The sequence below is a fragment of the Balaenoptera physalus genome (assembly GCF_965194825.1).
Source record: "Balaenoptera physalus genome assembly, chromosome: 6".
Classification (NCBI taxonomy): domain Eukaryota; kingdom Metazoa; phylum Chordata; class Mammalia; order Artiodactyla; family Balaenopteridae; genus Balaenoptera; species Balaenoptera physalus.
Window position 1 is genome coordinate 56,043,096 of NC_138885.1, and position 20,188 is coordinate 56,063,283.

Genomic DNA, 20,188 nt, shown 5'->3' on the forward strand with positions numbered 1-20,188 from the left:
TAAGTTCCCGCTATGCCTACTTTCTGGAGGGTTCGTATCATAAATGGGTGTTGAATTTTGTCAAAAGCTTTTTCTGCATCTATTGAGATGATCATGTGGTTTTTCTCCTTCAATTTGTCAATATGATGTATCACACTGATTGATTTGCATATATTGAAGAATCCTTATTTTACTGGGACAAACCCCACTTGATCATGGTGTATGATTCTTTTAATGTGCTGTTGGATTCTGTTTGCTAGTATTTTGTTGAGGATTTTTGCATCTATGTTCATCAGTGATATTGGCCTGTGGTTTTCTTTCTTTGTGACATCTTTGTCTGGTTTTGGTATCAGGGTGATGGTGGCCTCATAGAATGAGTTTGGGAGTGTTCCTTCCTCTACTATATTTTGGAAGAGTTTGAGAAGGATAGGTGTTTACTCTTCTCTAAATGTTTGATAGAATTCGCCTGTGAAGCCATGTGGTCCTGGCTTTTGTTTGTTGGAAGATTTTAAATCACAGTCTCAATTTCATTGCCTGTGATTGGTCTGTTTATATTTTCTATTTCTTCCTGGTTCAGTCTCAGAAGGTTGTGCTTTTCTAATAATTTATCCATTTTTTCCAGGTTGTCCATTTTATCGGCATATAGTTGCTTGTAGTAATCTCTATGATCCTTTGTATTTCTGCAGTGTCAGTTGTTACTTCTCCTTTTTCATTTCTATTGCTATTGATTTGAGTCCTCTCTTTTTTTCTTGATGAGTCTGGCTAATGGTTTATCAATTTGTTTATCTTCTCAAAGAACCAGCTTTTAGTTTTATTGATCTTTGCTCTTGTTTCCTTTGTTTCTATTTCATTTATTTCTGCTCTGGTCTTTATGATTTCTTTCCTTCTACTAACTTAGGGTTTTGTTGTTCTTCTTTCTCTAGTTTCTTTAGGTGTAAGGTTAGATTGTTTATTTGAGAAGTTTCCTTGTTTCTTGAGGTAGGATTGTATTCCTATAAACTTCCCTCTTAAACTGGTTTTGCTGCATCCCATGGGTTGTGGGTCATCGTGCTTTCACTGTCATTTGTTTCTAGGTATTTTTTGATTTACTCTTTGATCTTCAGTGATCTCTTGGTTATTTTGTAGTGTGTTGTTTAGCCTCCATGTGTTTGTATTTTTTACAGATTTTTTCTTGTCATTGATATCTAGTCTCATAGCGTTGTGATCGGAAAAGATACTTGATACGATTTCAATTTTCTTACATATACCAAGGCTTGATTTGTGACCCAATATATGGTCTATCCTGGAGAATGTTCCATGAGCACTTGAGAAGAAAGTGTATTCTGTTGTTTTTGGATGGAATGTCCTACAAATATCAATTAGGTCAATCTTGTTTAATGTATTATTGAAAGCTTGTGTTTCCTTATTTATTTTCATTTTGGATGATCTGTCCATTGGTGAAAGTGGAGTGGTAAAGTCCCCTACTATGATTGTGTTACTGTCTGTTCCCCCTTTTATGGCTGTTAGTATTTGCCTTATGTATCGAGGGTCTCCTATGTTGTGTGCATAAATATTTACAATTGTTATATCTCTTTCTTGGATTGATCCCTTGATCATTATGTAGTGTCCTTCTTTGTCTCTTGTAATAACCTTTATTTTAAAGCCTATTTTGTCTGATATGAGAATTGCTAGTCCAGCTTTCTTTTGATTTCCATTTGCATGGAATATCTTTTTCCATTCCCTCACTTTCAGTCTGTATGTGTCCATAGGTCTGAAGTGGGTCTCTTGTAGACAGCATATATACGGGTCTTGTTTTTGTATCCATTCAGCCTGTCTGTGTCTTTTGGTTAGAGCATTTAATCCATTTACATTTAAGGGGGTTTTCGTTATGTATGTTCCTATTACCATTTTTTAAAATCGTTTTAGGTTTGTTATTGTACCTCTTTTCCTTCTCTTGTGTTTCCTGCCTAGAGAAGTTCCTTTAGCATTTGTAAAGCTGGTTTGGTTGTGCTGAATTCTCTTAGCTTTTGCTTGTCTGTTAAGGTTTTAATTTCTCCATCAAATCTGAATGAGATCCTTGCTGGGTAGAGTAATCTTGGTTGTAGGTTTTCCCCTTTCATCACTCTAAATATGTCTTGCCACTACATTCTGGCTTGCAGAGTTTCTGCTGAAAGATCAGCTGTTAACCTTATGGTGTTTCCCTTGTGTATTGTTTGTTGTTTTTCCCTTGCTGCTTTTAATATTTTTTCTTTGTATTTAATTTTGGTAGTTTGATTAATATGTGTCTTGGTTTGTTTCTCCTTGTATTTATCCTGTATGAGTCTCTCTGCACTTCCTGGACTTGATTGACTATTTCCTTTCCCATATTAGGGAAATTTTCAACTATAATGTCTTCAAATATTTTCTCAGTCCTTTTCTTTTTCTCTTCTTCTTCTGGGACCCCTATAATACGAATGTTGGTGCATTTAATGTTGTCCCAGTGGTCTCTGAGACAGTCCTCAATTCTTTTCATTCTTTTTTCTTTATTCAGCTCTGTGGTATTTTTTTCCACTATTTTATCTTCCATGTCACTTATCCGTTCTTCTGCCTCAGTTATTCTGCTATTGATTCCTTCTAGAGAATTTTAAATTTCATTTATTGTGTTGTTCATCATTGTTTACTCTTTAATTCTTCTAGGTCCTTGTTAAGCATTTCTTTTATTTTCTCCATTCTATTTCCAAGATTTTGCATCATCTTTACTCTCTTTACTCTGAATTGTTTTTCAGGTAGTCTGCCTATTTCCTCTTCATTTGTTTGGTCTGGTGGGTTTTTACCTTGCTCCTTCATTGGCTGTGTGTGTTTCTCTGTCATCTCATTTTGCTTCAGTTACTGAGTTGGGGCCTCCTTTTTACAGGCTGCAACTTCATAGTTCCCATTGGTTTTGGTGTCTGTACCCATTGGCTAATTATGTTTCAGTTGGTTGTGTAGGCTTCTTGGTGGAGTGGACTGGTGCCTGTGTTCTGGTGGATGAGGCTGAATCATATCTTTCTGGTGGGCAGGACCACATCCGGTGGTGTGTTTTGGGGTGTCTGTGACCTTATTATGATTTTAGGCATCCTCTCTGGTAATGGGTGGGGTTGTGTTCCTGTCTTGCTATTTGTTTGGCACAGGGTATCTAGCACTGTAGCTTGCTGGTCATTGAGTGAAGCTGGGTCTTAGCGTTGAGATGGAGATCTCTGGGAGAGCTTTTGCTGTTTGATATTACATGGAGCTGGGAGGTCTCTGGTGAACCAATGTCCTGAACTCAGCTCTCCCACCTCAGAGGCATGGGCCTGACACCAGGCCAGAGCACGAAGACCCTGTCAAGCCACACAGTTCAGAAGGAAAGGAAGGAAAGGAAGGAAGGAAGGAAGGAAGGAAGGAAGGAAGGAAGGAAGGAAGGAAAAATAGAAAAGAAAGTTATTAAAATAAAAATTATTAAAAATAAAAAAATTATAAAGTATTAAAAAAAAGAAAGAAAGAAGAGAGCAACCAAACCAAAAATGAAATCCACCAATAATAACGAGTGCTAAAAACTATAGTAAACAAACAAACAAACAAAAAACCGGACAGACAGAACCCTAGGAGAAATGGTAAAAGCAAAGCTATACAGACAAAATCACACAAAGAAGAATACACATACACACTCACAAAAAGAGAAAAGGAAAAAATATATATATCTTTTGGGAAGTCTGAGGTCTTCTGCCAGCGTTCAGTAGGTGTTCTGTAGGAGTTGTTTCACATGTAGATGTGTTTCTGATGTATTTGTGGGGAGGAAGGTGATCTCCACATCTTATACCTCCACCATCTTGAATGTCTCCCACTTATCTATTTTATACATAGTATTTTGTATCTTCTTAATTCCATACCCCTATCTTGCCCCTCCCCCTTCCCTCTCCCCACTGGTACCCACTAGTTTGCTTTCTGTATCTGTGAGTCTGTTTCTATTTTGTTTTATGCATTCATTTGTTTTATTTTTTTAGATTTCACATATAAGTGAAAACACAGTATTTGTCTTTCTCTGTCTGATTTATTTCACTAAGCATAATACTCTGTAGGTCCATGCACATCATTGCAAATGGCAGAATTTCATTCTTTTTTATGGCTGAGTAATATTTCTTTATATATATTATACATTATATATGTATATACATATATATATACATACCACATGTTCTTTATCCATTCATCTGTTGATGGACACTTGGGTTGCTTCCATATCTTGGCTATTGAAAATAATGCTGCTAAAGCAATCTTGAGAAAAAAGAATAAAGCTGCAGGTATCATTCTCCCTGACTTCAGACTATACTACCAAGCTACAGAAATCAAAACAGCATGGTAGTGGCACAAAAATAAACACATAGATCAATGGATCAGAATAGAGAACCCAGAAATAGATCCATGTGACTATGGTCAATTAGTCTATGACAAAGGAGGCAAAAAGCAATTGGAGAAAAGACAGTCTCTTCAATAAGTGGTGCTGGGAAAACTGGACAGCTACATGTAAAAGAATGAGATTAGAACATTTCCTCACACCATATATAAAAATAAACTCAAAATAGATTAAAGACCTACATATAAGACTTGAAACCATAAAAATCCTAGAAGAGAACATAGGCAGAATGCTCTTTCACATAAATGGTAGTAATATTTTTTGGGGGTCTGTCTCCTAAAGGCAAAAGATAAAAACAAAATAAATAATTGTACATAATTAAACATTCAACAGTATTTTTTGATAGATAGTTCTTAGTCAAAGTTATGTATGTAGGTTACCACTTTGATTATATGTTCATCTCTATGAAACTTGATACCATGGCTTTTAGTCATTGAAATAAATGTGACGTGTAAATCAGGGTCATAGCAAGAAAGAGATGGTCACTCAAGAAGGGTGATAAAAAGAATTTAATGAAAGGACTGATTGGGATTGACATATACACACTACTATATATAAAATAGGTAACTAATAACGACCTACTGTATAGCACAGAGAACTCTACTCAATACTCTGTAATGGCCTATATGGGAAAAGAATTTTAAAAAGAGTGGATGTATGTATATGTATAACTGATTCACTTTGCTGTACAGCAGAAACTAACACAACATTGTAAATCAACTATACTCCAATAAAAATTTTTTTAAAAAGTGTGGGCAGGATAAAGGGTAATCAGCGAGGGTTAGTGAAATCCCAGAAACCTGCAACAGTCAGAAACGGTCACTATTTCTAGGCCTCAAGGAGCAAGGTGGGGGAGCAGTTAATGCAAACCAGCAAGACCTATAGCTGTAGAAGAGACACATGACAAGCGATTTGGTGTTTGATAGAAGATCACAGCCATTGCCAAACTATGGTCCAACAGGGGCCATGTTTCTCTCCTCCCAGCTCTATAGTCTTCTGTCATTATCTCTCATTGGCTGAACTCAATAGGAAGCTAAAAGACAAGGGATCCTAGCGATGCAGTCTGTAAAGACACAGAGCATGGTGAATAAGAGTGGAAAGTGGATCTGTAAGGGTTAGTGGAGAGTATACAGCACACAATACTATCCTAATATCTAATACCTAAAAAAAAAGGCAGAAAAAGTGGTTACTTTTTAAAAATGATATGATAAATAGTTCTAAGGAAGAAAGAATTCTGAATTGAAAATGAACTGCTTTCTCCTCTATTCATTTTCAAATGAGATGAGAATTAAAAGGATATTTAAAAAGTTTGAGTTTTCCTGCTCACAAGATTACTGTTAGATTTTGGTTTGTAAAACTAGAAAAGTTTATTTCATTGATGGCTGTGCTCAAGAGCTTTGGTAAATCAGAAAAAGGTGATTTTTACATATTCATAGAGCTAATGATATTTACAAACAAGTCTAGAAGAAATTTCTGTGTGAATTTAGTTACTGTTAGTTTGTCTCATGGCCATAGTCTATACCAATGTTTTTCAAATTGCATGTCACAAGCCATTTTTCAGTCCTGAAATAAATTTAATGGGTAGTGACTAGGACTTCTAAATGAAATAGTATACCCTGGAACAGAAAATATCAGAGTGCATTTTTTATACTAAGAGTAAATGCTGGTTTGTGAAACTTTTGTTTTTATTACATGTATATGAATATGTGACTGTGTTGGGATATATATTTCTCAATATGGGCCACGTTCCCCCCAAATTTAAAACATTGCCCTATACTATTTACTGGACTCAATCATCTTATAAACATTTACCCAACAGTGTAGTAAGGGTGAATTGTATTGAAAGGCAATGTAATATATTTATGTGTTCTCTCCCTACACAGTGCTAAAATTTGTTCCTAGGTGAGTAAATACATATGGAAATTAGGGTGCACTAATATATTTGATGTTCACCAATTCTAAAGATAGTAACAGTTCAAAATGAAGTGAAAATGTATCTTATTGCTCTATTACTGCATAGAGTGGCACCCAGTGCCATAAGTCCCTCTGCATTCCCATCATCACACCTCATACTTACTTGCTCTTGGTAATAAGGGGGAAGGGAAATATTCTGCTAAAAAGTCTTGAATAATATTGAAGTGATCTTTTGAGCTATAGCCAAAGTAGAGGAATTTCAGTATATGTATTAACATTAATCTGTATCTTGGGAGTTTTCAGCTGAAAATATGGAACATCCAGAGAGTATTTAAAAAGAGGATAATATGAAACTACAAAATGAGTCACTTACATTGAGTTATATTCATATTCTAGCTTCTAGTTCTTTTTCTTTTAAAGAAAAATTAAAATTAGGTCACTTCTGCTTGTAACCTGCATAGTAATTAAATAATCAGCTATTTCCTATTTAGATTCCATTTCTACTTCTGCTGCAAAATTTGATTTTCTCTCAATATCTCAACATTGGCGATTCAACAGAATTATCTTTTGTATGTGGACAGTATACATGCTTTATATAAATAAAGGGAAAAAACATTTTGTATAAGCTGAAAATTATTTCAGGTCCTTGAAATCAAAATCAAATATTTATTGTATAGGGGGAAACATCTTTGTGTATTCTATATAAGCTTTCCATTTTGCAGTTGTTTTCAGAGACTGCCATTTTGAGTTATATTGGAATAGTGTTCCTTCTGACCTTTGAACAAGGATGCATGACTTAGTTTTTGGCATTCTTCCTAACAACACCCCAGAGGGCAGAGTTGTATTCTAGTGTGACATATATTTGAAAATGTCTTGCACAGAGGGTAAATTTGATTTGTAAATGTATCAAGAACAGATTCAAAATAGGCTGAAACTTGAATTTGTCTGGTTCAGGAAAATTATAAAAGTCTCAACTTTAGTTTTTCTATTGCTATTATTGGTTAAACCAACAGATTTTCTTAAACTTTGCCAAACAGAAGAGCAATGGGTTCTGAAATCTATCTTCATTTTAATTTTTTTCTCTCATTTTCTCTCATTTATAGTGTAAGTTTATCTAACTCTGATTTCAAAGACTTTACCCTGACTTGTGTCAGTACAAGTTGTCAGAAAGACAACAGGACTATAGGCTATAAAACATGTCCTTCTGCTGCATATTGTGCTGCATTTGAAGCATACGAGAGCTGATCTTTTTAGGCTGAGATATGTCTATACTCCTGCAGTTGAAAGTACTGATTTGTCAAACATGGAGAACAAATCTTTATTAAGATTATGTTCAGGAATTAAAAAGCTTTCAAAGAAGAAACAAAAAATCTTTTACTTTTCTAATAGTAATAAACTAGAATAGGCTTAGAAATAGATCTTGAAAGGTTTCATTCAACTTTAGTCTACCTTTTCATTTCTCCTTTTGTACTCGGTATTCACTTTTAAGGCAATTTTTACCTGGGCATTCACAGATAAAAGTTGTAAATAATTCGTATTTCACTTCATTCAGTATTTCATATTTTGTCCATTCCTGCATGGTCAAAATGGATTATGCTCACACCTCCCCCATTATTTTATTGAGTACCAAATCACTGAGTATACTATTTTGAGTTATGTGTACAGGGTTCAGAAGACAAAGCCTATGCCCAGCCCTTCTAAATAGGTAAAAAATTTATAGAAACTGAATGAAGGTTTAATGCACATGATTGTAATTTACAGTTTAGTTTGAATAAAATGCATTATACTGAAACAAAGTCATTAGAGTTTTAGTTTACATAGTAATTGCTACTAATTGCTTTCAAGAGATTAGTTCCCCCCAACCCCATTTATAATGGCAATGGAATTATTTCTACCTGACATAGCACTAATGATTTTCATATTTTCCTTGTATAGTTCAAAATGTCATCTTGTTAACAAGAGTTCTTTATCAGAGATAAAAATACATGTTACTAAATTGACAGGATAACTGTTTGTTTTCTAGTTTTCATCTCACTAACAAATGATGCCAACTGGAATGTTTGACTGCCTTCAGTTTCGTGGAAAATCAAATGACATTCCTTCTCTGAATGTGTGGTCAAGTTAATCTTAGTCTTTTGTAAACTAACACTTGATAATCAAATAGAATAGTCATGTACAAGTAGGTTTATGTTACTGAATTAAACCCCTAAATTATTAGATCACATTAAAGTTTATTTGCTGAAATTAAGAGAATCTATGTATTATCATTTAGTCTTCTTTCTCTCTATTCTACAGAGAAATGATGAAGAGGCAGTTGTGGATAGAGGTGGAACTCGTTCTATTCTCAAAACACACTTTGAGAAAGAAGATTTAGAAGGTAAGACTATTTTGGTGGGGGGGATACCTATTGGTGTTTCAAAGAGAAATGTGGAGTTTGTTGCTATGTGGAGAACTGCAAAAGTTGATATCAGAGTAATAATGGTGGTGGTGGTGGTGGGGTGGATATGACTGTTTTGGTGTAGTCTGGAGTGCCAATAGTCAGTCCTGCAAGCAATGAGAAGCATTAATTTGTTCAACAGACATTTATTGAACCTCTCCTATATTCCTGTACTGTGTTGTGTGCCAGTCTTTCAATAATCCTTCCTTCAAGGAATTACAATTAATTGGGGAATGAAAAGAAAAAAATTATGACAGACCAGCATATTGGGTGTTATGTGACAGGGGAGGACAGGAGGGGCATCTAATTCACCCTATGTTGTCAGAGTAGGCTGTCACTGGAAGGGAGTTAAGGACAATTGGTATTCTAGTTTTACTGAGATATATATGAGAGAGGGCTGGAGGCATCATTTGTGTGTGTTCTCTTCAGTAGGAAGAAGGTCAGATAATTCAACAGGGAGGTAGTATGGTCTAGATGCTCGTAAAGTATAGAGGCTCTGAAACCAGACTGTATTGGGTTCAAATATCACCTCTGTCCCTTATTTGTTATGGAAGGTTTAGCTGATTAGTTAACTTCTCTGCACCTGTTTTCTCTGTTGTTAAAATAAGGATAACACTGGAATATATTTCCTAAATTTTTATGAGAAATAAGGGAAAAATACTTAGAATAGTACCTGGCCTAAGAGTTACATAAGTATTGACAATTATTATTCCACTGCAATTTAATGTATACACGCCATTAGTTCATTTAAATTTTTTAACAAGAAATTATTACTAGTGAGATACAAGGTATGTGGTGTTTTTCATCTTTTTGTTAAAAAGTGAAACCCAAATCATCTTAAGTAAAACTAATCAGAGATAGCTCCTAATAATCTACAGCAGCTGAAAAGTAAGTGTTCATTCCCCTTAAGAATTGTAGCCACTTAAATTACGGTTAAATTCATTATTATTGGGTCTTATATTTAGTTACAACAATTAAATAACAGAAGAGTTAACATACTATTTAGAGACAACTTTCAACAACTATACCCACTCTGTGTTTGACATTTTGCTTGATGCACAGAAAGCACCCAAGGTCTGGAAAGGTTATACTTACTGGGCAGGCGTAGTAATTTGCATGCTATCCATATTCATTACACAAATTAAAGGAAGCAGAAACTTGAAAAATCTAACCCAGTAATGTCTAATATAAAGCGAATTTTTCTTTAGATTTGAAAAGCAGCATAGCTACTGTCCTACTTATGTCATACCATGACTTAAGCTATGCTTATATTCACTAAACTCACACAAGTAAACCTAATAAATCAAGAACTTAGTGTAAAAATATACTCAATTCCAGTGAAACATCATCTTGGGTTTAAAGATTGTGATTGATAATCCACACACAGATAATTAGCGGTTAACGGTAATTTATAAATAATTACAGTAAAATATTAAATGGTCCCTTTGAATGGAAAATACATAATACAAAAATAAGATTTAATACAGTCCCTTTAATTGTTGTATCAACATGTATTACATACATTTCTTTTTACTGGGAATACACATAACAGTGTACAATGCTTCTTAAAAGAGATTTCTGGTTGGCAAAGCACAGTTGGATAAATCAGATTTTGTTCTGTTTGCTGATGTCTATAGTGGGTATTTTAATCCCAGAAGTGAATAACTGTGACTTAGTCACTGGTGATTGAAGTTAACATCACAGAATGCAAAGGCAACATTTTAGAATTTTGAAAGAAAATAAGAAAAACCTTATCTATGTTGACTTTCTTAATATTTGTTCTGCTCCCAGATCATGTTAAGTAGATAAACATTCCGGCATTTGAGGATGCCGTGGGGGATTCTGTTGTGATGCACACAGAGAGTTAATACATCTGTTAGTGGTTCCCAGATTGATTACCCTGAATCGGAAAATAACGCAGGGGCAATGAGGTGGATGTCACGGTTCAGGAAAACATCAACTGGTAGCATAATATAATATAACGTGGGTAAGTGGGAGAGCACCAGAGAGAAAGGTGGCATTACTGAGGGTAAGGGTGGTGGATGGATGGGTGGGGTCAGTTTCCACATGGGCCTAATAAAAATAACCAAGTGCCTCTTCAGTTCTTTTTTTTTTTTATTGAGCAGAGTTCCCTGTGCTCTACAGTAGGTCCTTGTTGATTATCCATTTTAAATATAGCAGTGTGTACATGTCAATCCGAAACTCCCTTATCACTTATATGCGGGGAATCTAAAAAAATGATACAAATGAACTTATTTACAAAACAGAGACAGACAGACTTAGGGAACGAATTTATGGTTACCAGGGGGAAGGGTGGGGGACAGGGATAGTTAGGGAGTTCAGTTATTCTTAAACATCTCCATTCTCTCTTCGTTGTTCAGCCGTGTCCAGCTTTTCTCAGAATGGATGCCTGAACTTTTAAAAAATTTAATGAATATTTTATTTTTTCAGATATGACCATTGTTATATTTTCTGCAGGCATAAGAGCAAATTAATAAGTTGCTAAAAATAGTATGTCTTATTAATAATTAGATGATAACAAAGAGAAGAAAACTCAGTAGCTGAAGATGATATGCTATTATTTTAGCCATTTTGACTGAGCGGATCGATTTCCAGTCAAGAATATTCTGTCAAACAACTGGATTGCTTTTTTTAAAAAATTAAAAAAAATTTTTTTTGTGGTAAAAAATTCATAACATAAAATGTATCATCATAGCCAATTCTAAGTATACAGTTCAATAGTGTTAAATATATTTACAGTGTTGTGTAAGCAGTGTCAGAACTTTTTCATCTTGGAAAACTGAAACTCCGTAACAACAACTCCCCATTTCCTTCTCCCCCTGGCAAACACCATTCTATCTTCTGTTTCTATGAATCTGACTACGCTAGATACCTCACAGAAGTGAAATCATGCAGTGTTTGTCCTTTTGTGACTGACTTATTTCACTTAGCATAATGTCATGAAGTTGTATCAATGCTGTAGTGTTAGAAATTACTTTCCTTTTTAAGGCTGAATGATATCCATTGTATGTATATACTACATTTTGTTTATCCATTCATCTATCGATGGACATGATTGCTTCCATCTTTTGGAAGCAATTGTGAAATACTGCTGTGCTGTTTGGCTAGTGCTGTTATGAGCATGATTGTGCAAATATTGCTTCAAGACCCTGCTTTCAATTCTTTTGAGTATATACCCATAAGTGGGATTGCTGGATCATAGGGTCATTCTATTTTTAATTTTTAGAGAAACTGACATACTGTTTTTCATAGAAGATGCACAATTTTACATTCCTACCAACACCGCGCAAGGGTTCCAATTTCTTCACATCCTCACTAACACTTGCAGTTTTCTAGGTTTTCTTGATAGTAGCCATCCTAATGGGTGTCAGGTTTTGATTTGCATTTTCCTAATAATTAGTGATATTGAACATTTTCTCATATGCATGTTGGCCATTTGTATATCATCTTTGGAGAAATGTCTATTCAAGTCCTTTGTGCATTGTTTAACTGGATTTTTTTTTTTTTTTAAACTGGATTTTTTAATGTGTTGTTCAGTTGTAGGAGTTCTTTATGTATTCTAGATATTAACTCCTTATCAGGTATATATGATTTGCAAATATTTTCTCCCATTCTGTAGGTTGCCTTTTTGCTCTGTTGACTATGTTCTTTGATATGCAGAAAATTTTAATTTTTTGATATAGTCCAATTTGTCTGGTTTTACTTTTGTTGCCTATGCTTTTGGTGTTATTTCCAGGAAATCCTTGCCAAATCCAATGTCATAAAGCTTTTCCCTGTGTTTCCTTCTAATTTATAGTTTTGGGTCTTACATTTAGGTCTTTGACCCATTTTGAGTTAATTTCTGTATATGGTGTAGAATGCCTGCACTTTTATCCTTCATATTCCTTTGTTATCTAACTTTACACTTGTTATAGCTTGCATTACTCCTTACAGGTTAAATTTTCCCCCAAATCACTGATATATAAAGAACTTCTTTAGTGAGAGAGAGACTGTTTGTTTTCCATGCATTTAGCACATATTTCTAAAATAATACCTGCTATTTTTCTACAGTCTGAGAACATGGAAGATGCAGTAAAACCACAAGAATATTATTAAAAATTTTGTGTTCAAAACCTTTTTGTTGCTCCATACAAAATTGGTGCCTTCTCATCTTCTCCACAAAGAACAGAATGTCCATTCTGCCCATCCATTAGCCTTACCTGATCCCTCCTGGCAGAATAATTATCTTCCTCCTCCAGATCTCTCTTTCTGAATTTACATCATTTCTTATATTATTATTATGTATATATTTCTTATCATTCTTATTTGATTATAAGCTTGTTGAGGGACAAATCTTTGTCTTATACGTATTTGCATTCTACCATGGTATCGGTCCAGCAGTTTTTCTTAAACTAGATAGGTACTAAAAAATGTGTTGCATTGAATCTCATTTATATATAATTCAATAATATATCACTAATCATGTAAGAAGTTAAGTTTATATACTGTAATTAGGTGCATAATCAACACTCATCAGATATTGAATTAGCTTTCAAATATTTAACATGTAAATACAGGAGTTTCTAATTATGTTGCACTGTACTAAGATAAATAAATCTAGTTACATTTTAATCTGATATTCAGGAATTCATAAATTTAAAACTTTAGTGGAAAAGTTAAACTAATATTTAAATCTTGGCTATGAATTAAATTAAAAAGACATTTTCTTTATTCTGTATTGCTTTTAGCAGAGAGTAAAATACTTTTAAGTCAGGAATTTAATAGAGAAAATTATACCTCTGTCTTGATATTTTTGCTCATTTTATTTGAGATAAAAAATTTTGGTTTACTAGTTTATTTCTTTTGGGGACCACTTAATATATCGTGGACCTAAAGTCCAGAGATACTGTAAGTAAAATACCTAGCACAAAGCTATCATACAACATAATTTTATTAATGATAATACCCTCCCACTTTCTTCATTTCACCCAATGCATTCCTGAGCTCTTAAGATTACTAAAATGCTTTTCTGATCATAATCATTGTAATGTCAAAAGCGTTTTTCACTAAAAAACAGAAGATAGTAAGTGCTGATCCTATAATTATGATGCACTATTTTGAAACCAAAGTAGAAAATAATTTGAAAAAATAAAGAAAAAGCCAAAAATTAGGCTTAGATCTTTTTCTTTCTGATCTTTTATCTCCAAAAATTGCCATTAGAAGGAAAAAATGAATTCTGCTGAGAGAAACAAAAGTTGGCTTCACAGAGACAGAGATGGGCTTAGAAGGATGAATGAGAGTTCTGAAGGCAAAGAAGGAAGGATCCATTATATTCTGGGAATGGCAAATATGGTGTGGCTAACACATTGGGATTGTGTGCATGGGGGTAAAGAGTGACTAGAGATGAAGTTTAAACATTTGCATGAGGTAGGTCAAATAATGGAGAATGAATTAATTTTTGAAGTTACTCAGTGAGGTAAGTACTATTATCATCTCCATCTTATAGATAAGGAAACTAAAGCACAAAAGATTGACTTGCCCAGGCCATGACTAGCAAGTGTAAGAGCAGGGATTCAAACTCACAAGGGTCTGGGCTTTTAACAACTATGTTATAGAAGTAAACATAATGTGGAGCCTTGTTTTTTAGGTGACTGAATGGGGCAAGATGTTTATTAACTGGAAGACTGGGGCATATTTACTCACTTAATCATGACTGTTTTTAAAAAGTTGAGACTATCCTATAAAGCAATAATGAATTCGATAGTTAGTACCCCTATCACAATAGTTTTCCAAATAATTTTGCAAAAATTTGAAAAATTTTATAGTTAGTAAATTCCCATTAGACAGATTCATTTCCACAAAAGGAAAGGCCTGTCCCACTGGAGACTAGTTTTAATAATAACCTCATGTTCTCTTATTTTAAATTCTTGTCTCTGCTGCACCACAGAATGAATAATCTTATTGTTTCCGTGTTCCAAATGTCCTTTATTTGAAAAAGAAAGAACTGTTTTTCCTGCTATTATGGGTTGTTAACTTTTGTGCAATTTAGTATTGTTGATACAGGCTCAATGTCACTTGAAACAGCAATTCTAAGTGGTATTTGGTCCATTGGTAATAATTAGTGAAGTTAATTAATTACATAGGATCCATTTAAAATTGTACATTCTGCCTGCCAAACACTTTGGATATTTGAGGATGGGAATTAGGCAGATAGACTAATACTGAAGATTCCAGAAAAAAATAGCCAGTAGTAAATTTTATTCCCTAATTGACTATCTTTGCCACCTATGCACATTTCATAATGAATTGTTCTATTTTTCTCCAGGGTATCCTAAAAATAAGAACCAAATAAGAGAATGTTTTTTAACAGTCTGTAATAATGGAATTACTTTTATTCCTAAAATTAACTCTCAGGTGAGCTATATATTATGTTCCATGTTTCTTCATATTAATTGTTTCACATGATTTTTGTATGTGACCCACATCAATTTATTTTGATATATAAATTTATTAATGATATTTTGTCTATTTAAAGTGAGTGGTAACTTGCTAGTTATTTACAGTCTGCTTTTAGAGTGTATTGTAAATTTGAAAGATCTAAAGTTTTCTAAATTTGGTTTATTAGACCATTTGCAAGTAGTTATAGACGTGTTTGCATGAGTATAGTAACAAATATTCTAATGTGTATATGTGGCTAAGAAATCCTGCAATGTATGTTTTCTTAATTTAGGGGTCCTCATCATATATTTTCCATCCCTAGTTTAGGATGTCTGTTTTTAGGCAGATGATTTTAGAATAAGAGCCCATATTCTTAATCTCCCTCATCGTTTCTTATAAATCTGGCTCTATTTACTACTACTCTCTACCTATCAAAGGCACAGTACAATATTTGAGGTATTTGCTATGTAATGTGACCTAAGACATATCCTTTGTGAATAAGGAGAACTGTATATTTGTTTGTGTATATGTAACATTTTCAATCAATTGCTATTTTAGAGATAGATGAAAAGAAATTCCTTTTCATTACATTAAATATAATCCTATAAATATTAAAAGAGGGTATTTTACAGCAAAGAATTTATTCCTTTAATCCTTCTATATTTTTCTTCGAAAAAATTTAATACTTTGAAGACAAACCACAAATGGCCAAAGCTTCTTAATATGTACTCTGTAGGTTTATATTAACACTATACTTTTGTTTTGAGTTTTCCAGACGTCTGAGACTTAAGTGCGTTGATTATTTAGTTATACAGTTTAATAGTATGAGAATCATACTATGAAGGTGACATTGTGAAGGAGATCAACTTAGTCTACTTCTTGATTAAATTCTTAAATCTCTATTTCAGCTGCTAATCTTTCCCCTAGAGCTATCCTACTTTAAAGCTCCTGGGCTGCATGTGATCATAGCCTCCACAGGTTATCTCCTCACAATAGAAGCAGGGGTGGGCTACCAGTCAATTAGGGCTTTTCTTGTGAAGTCATCATCATTCACCAATATTAATTAAGTGCTAATGGTATATAAGCACTGAACAAAATTTGTTTTATATTTTTTATTCTCCAAAGTGGTTTACATACTGGTGCTGTCAGTAGGGCACTTGAGTTCTAGACCTCCTTGGGGAAAAGTAACAGTGGCCACCCGGCACATAAATGTTTACGTTTAAATATCCATTGAGATAAATACTGATAATACTGAACAAGTTTTAAATAGTAGTTGAAAGAGGTGATATTCTTGATTTTCTGGATTACACACACCTATAATTTTATCAGTACTAGCATCACTGGAACTTAATAGAATTAAGTGATTTGGTGTACCGGTATTCTGAGGTTACTTTTTGGAATGCTCTCTTTTATATTTTCTCCCGGTGACATTGTTCACTACCCCATTCTATCGTCCCTCTTTCCTGGCTGCCTAGTCATCCCTACTGCTCTTAGTTTGTCAGAACTGCTGAAAGCACAATGAAAAAATCTAATTCTTTTTCCTTTCTTTCTCTATCATTTCTACCCCTAATGAGAGCCTCAGGTGGGAAGATAATATAGAAAACCAAAATGATTGAAATCATGATTAAAAGAAAGTAAAATTTTAATTTTCTGCTGGTAAATTAAGCTTTTGTCTTGTCTCTGCAGAAGGAACATTATGAATATCCTTTTTTTATTGAAGTATAGCTGGTTTACAGTATTAGTTTCAGGTGTATAAAACATAGTGACTCAATATTTTTATAGATTATACTCCATTTAATGTTATTACAAAACAGTGGCTATGTTTCCCTGGGCTGTACAATGTATCCTTGTTGTTTATCTATTTTATACATAGTGTTTGTATCTCTTAATCCTGTACCCCTATCTTGCCCCTCACCTCTCCCCTCTCCCTGCTGGTAACCACTAGTTTATCCTCTGTACCTGTGAGTCTGTTTCTGTTTTGTTATATATATTCATTTGTTTTATTTTTTAGATTCCACACATAAGTGATAACATAGAGTGTTTGTCTTTCTCTCAATTATTTCATTAAGCAAAATGCTCTCTAGTTTCATCCATCCATGTTGCTACAGATGGCAGAACTTCATTCTTTTTTATGGCTGAGTAATATTTCATTATATATATTATACATTATATATATGTATGTACATATATATGTATGCACCACGTGTTCTTTATCCATTCATCTGTTGACAGACATTTAGAATGCTTCCATATCTTGACTATGAATATTCTTTTTTGACTACTTTCAAAACTGCTTCTAAATTACCTTTGGAGCATCTGTGAAAAAAGTATTACAGTCTTATTAGAAAAAGGATTTCTAATATCTAGCTAAATTATTTACAATTGTACCTATTTTTTCCTTTGCATAACTCAATTTTTTTCATGTAATGATAAATTGCTGTTTTGTAATTAGATGACAATATGGCAGGAAAGCATTTTATGATATCACAGTGATTAATACAAAAGTATAGTGTCTGCAACACCAATGCAGTTAACAGTACTGATCATGAAAATGAAAGTCATGTTTACTAAGTTGAAATACTATTTCTCTCATGCTATCTCACTTTAATATTCTCTTAAGGTTTATTAATATGCATTCTATTTAAAAAGTGCTCTTAATTGCCAAGTATAGTGATCCCCTGTTGTCAGCCCTTTTGAAGTCTCAGTTGCTTTTAAAACTTTTGACTATACCTTTGCTTTTAGATCTTCCTTCTCTTCTCTCATACCCCTCCCTTGGCTTCTCTTCTCAGGTAGTCTTCCTTGGTATTTTTTCTTTCTTTTTTTTTTTTTTAAAGTTATCCGAGGGAGGATGTGGTTCTTTTTTATTTATTTATTTATTTATCTATTTATTTATGGCTGTGTTGGGTCTTCGTTTCTGTGCGAAGGCTTTCTCCAGTTGTGGCAAGTGGGGGCCACTCTTCATCGCGGTGTGCGGGCCTCTCACCATCGCGGCCCCTCTTGTTGCGGAGCACAGGCTCCAGACGTGCAGGCTCAGTAATTGTGGCTCTCGGGCCTAGCCGCTCCACGGCATGTGGGATCTTCCCAGACCAGGGCTCGAACCCGTGTCCCCTGCATTGGCAGGCAGACTCTCAACCACTGCGCCACCAGGGAAGCCCTATTTTTTCTATTTTATCCACTGGCCCCTCTTACTCTGCCTGACATTTCTATGTTTTTTTCCCAAAATTAAAATCGTTTTATTGTTTTAAAACTATTTTAAAACAAAAAACTATTTTGAGTTAGAAAAATCCAAGAAATATAAAAAAGCATAAGGTATAAAGAAGGCAAACAAAACAACCCTCAAAACCTACTGTTTAGAAGAAATACAATTAATATTTCTGAACAGAATTACAGAATTAATATTATAAAAGAATATAATTTAATTATGTATCATAAACAGATGTAATTATAACTAAATTACATATAAGTAAAATTATGGTACAATTTTTAATCTTTTCAGCTACTCTCTTTTCATTAAAAAAATCAGCATCATTCCATGTTAATATTGATATTGCCCATTTTAATTATGCTTAGTATTTCATTGCATGATTGTACCGTGCTTTATTTAACCAATCCCTTATCAATGGACATTTTATTTCTCATTTATCTCTTTTAAACAAAGCTGCTATGAATTATCGTATATGTATTCTTGTGCACTTTACTGATATAATTCTCAGGAGGATTGCTGGGTCAAAAAGTTATAGAGTTAAAAATTTTGATCTATGTTTTATACTCCCATTGACATAATATGAGAAGTTCCATCCATTTCTTCAAACCTGTGACAATTCTCATCTATCTTTTAACTGTTGGTTTCTCTCTATATCTATCCTTGATTTTTTCCCCTCTTATTCTTCATTCTCTCTCTGGATGATTCACTTCCTGGAATGTTATTTCCACCTGTAAGTGCTGTAGGAGTCCATATGGATGTATCCAAAATGTTCCATATGTGTCTTGTGGACTTCCACACAATGAATAAACCTAAGGTAGGCACACTGAAGAAGATGAATATTACTAAAGTAGAGGTCATCCTATACAAATATTAGTTGAGGAAAATGCTAAAGGAATATGTAGAAAGAACATGACTGCTAACTTAGAGTATTTGAAAGATGGTTATATGGAAGATGAAATATACCATCATTTTATGTTACACAGAAATAGTAGAGTTTTGTATAAGGAAAATAAACTAAGTTGTTAAAATTTCCCTATTGGATACGACTACTTAGAAATGCTTAGTTTTGGAAATATTGGGATAACTTCTTCAACTACTGTTTATTTCACATGTGAAAATGAGAGGTCTCAATCAAGTGCTCTCTGAAGAATTTTCCATCTCTAAATTCTGTGATCTTTAAGTGAACTTCTAGAGTATGCTTTAAAATTTAAATTTCTTGTTAACTTTACTTAATATTTAAATACCTTTAAGTTTTTCAGTTCTCTGACAAGAAAAGTTCATTAGTTTTGAATTTGAAAAGGACTGCTCGCTCTGTATAAATGGTTTAAAAAATGTCATATTAATGATTCATGCCTCTTGGAAAGTACAGAAACTTATTCTTTACCTTTCTTGAGGAAGAAAGAAATTTGAAGTAGAGTAGATGTGGCAAAAAATATCACCAGATATAAATTTTTTAATGGAAAGGGTATGTCTGGCTTTATCATCTTGAGATATAAAGTTAGGTCATATTTGGTTAACATTAACAATATAATAACCCAGAGGAACCACCTGCCTGGATATTCTGAAAGTATGGCATTTCTCCTGGGGTTCTTCTTCCAAGGTTCCATAGGGTTACTTAGATTAAATGGTTTAATCAGTCCTTAATATCTCTAACCTATTGCCACCCTCAGTGAGAATTAATGGGACTTCAGATTCATTAATTCATTCATTCCTCCAACTCTATTTAATGCCTATTATTAAGTGTCAGACACTACTCCAGGTACTAGTAATACTGCAGTGAAAAAAAAAGAGACAAAAATATGAACCTTACAAACTAGATATGCCC

At 33.8% G+C, this 20,188-nt stretch overlaps 1 protein-coding gene across 11 annotated transcripts in view; it reads left to right on the forward strand.

The window, feature by feature from the left end:
* The window catches only part of SLC4A10 (solute carrier family 4 member 10), a 475,347-nt gene that overhangs the window by 281,593 nt on the left and 173,566 nt on the right, over nt 1–20,188 (forward strand). For all 11 annotated transcript variants that reach the window (XM_082464954.1, XM_082464953.1, XM_082464958.1 and 8 more), the window contains one exon: nt 8,579–8,660. In XM_082464954.1, the coding sequence (XP_082321080.1) occupies nt 8,579–8,660 (82 nt within the window). The remainder of the gene's footprint in view (nt 1–8,578; nt 8,661–20,188) is intronic.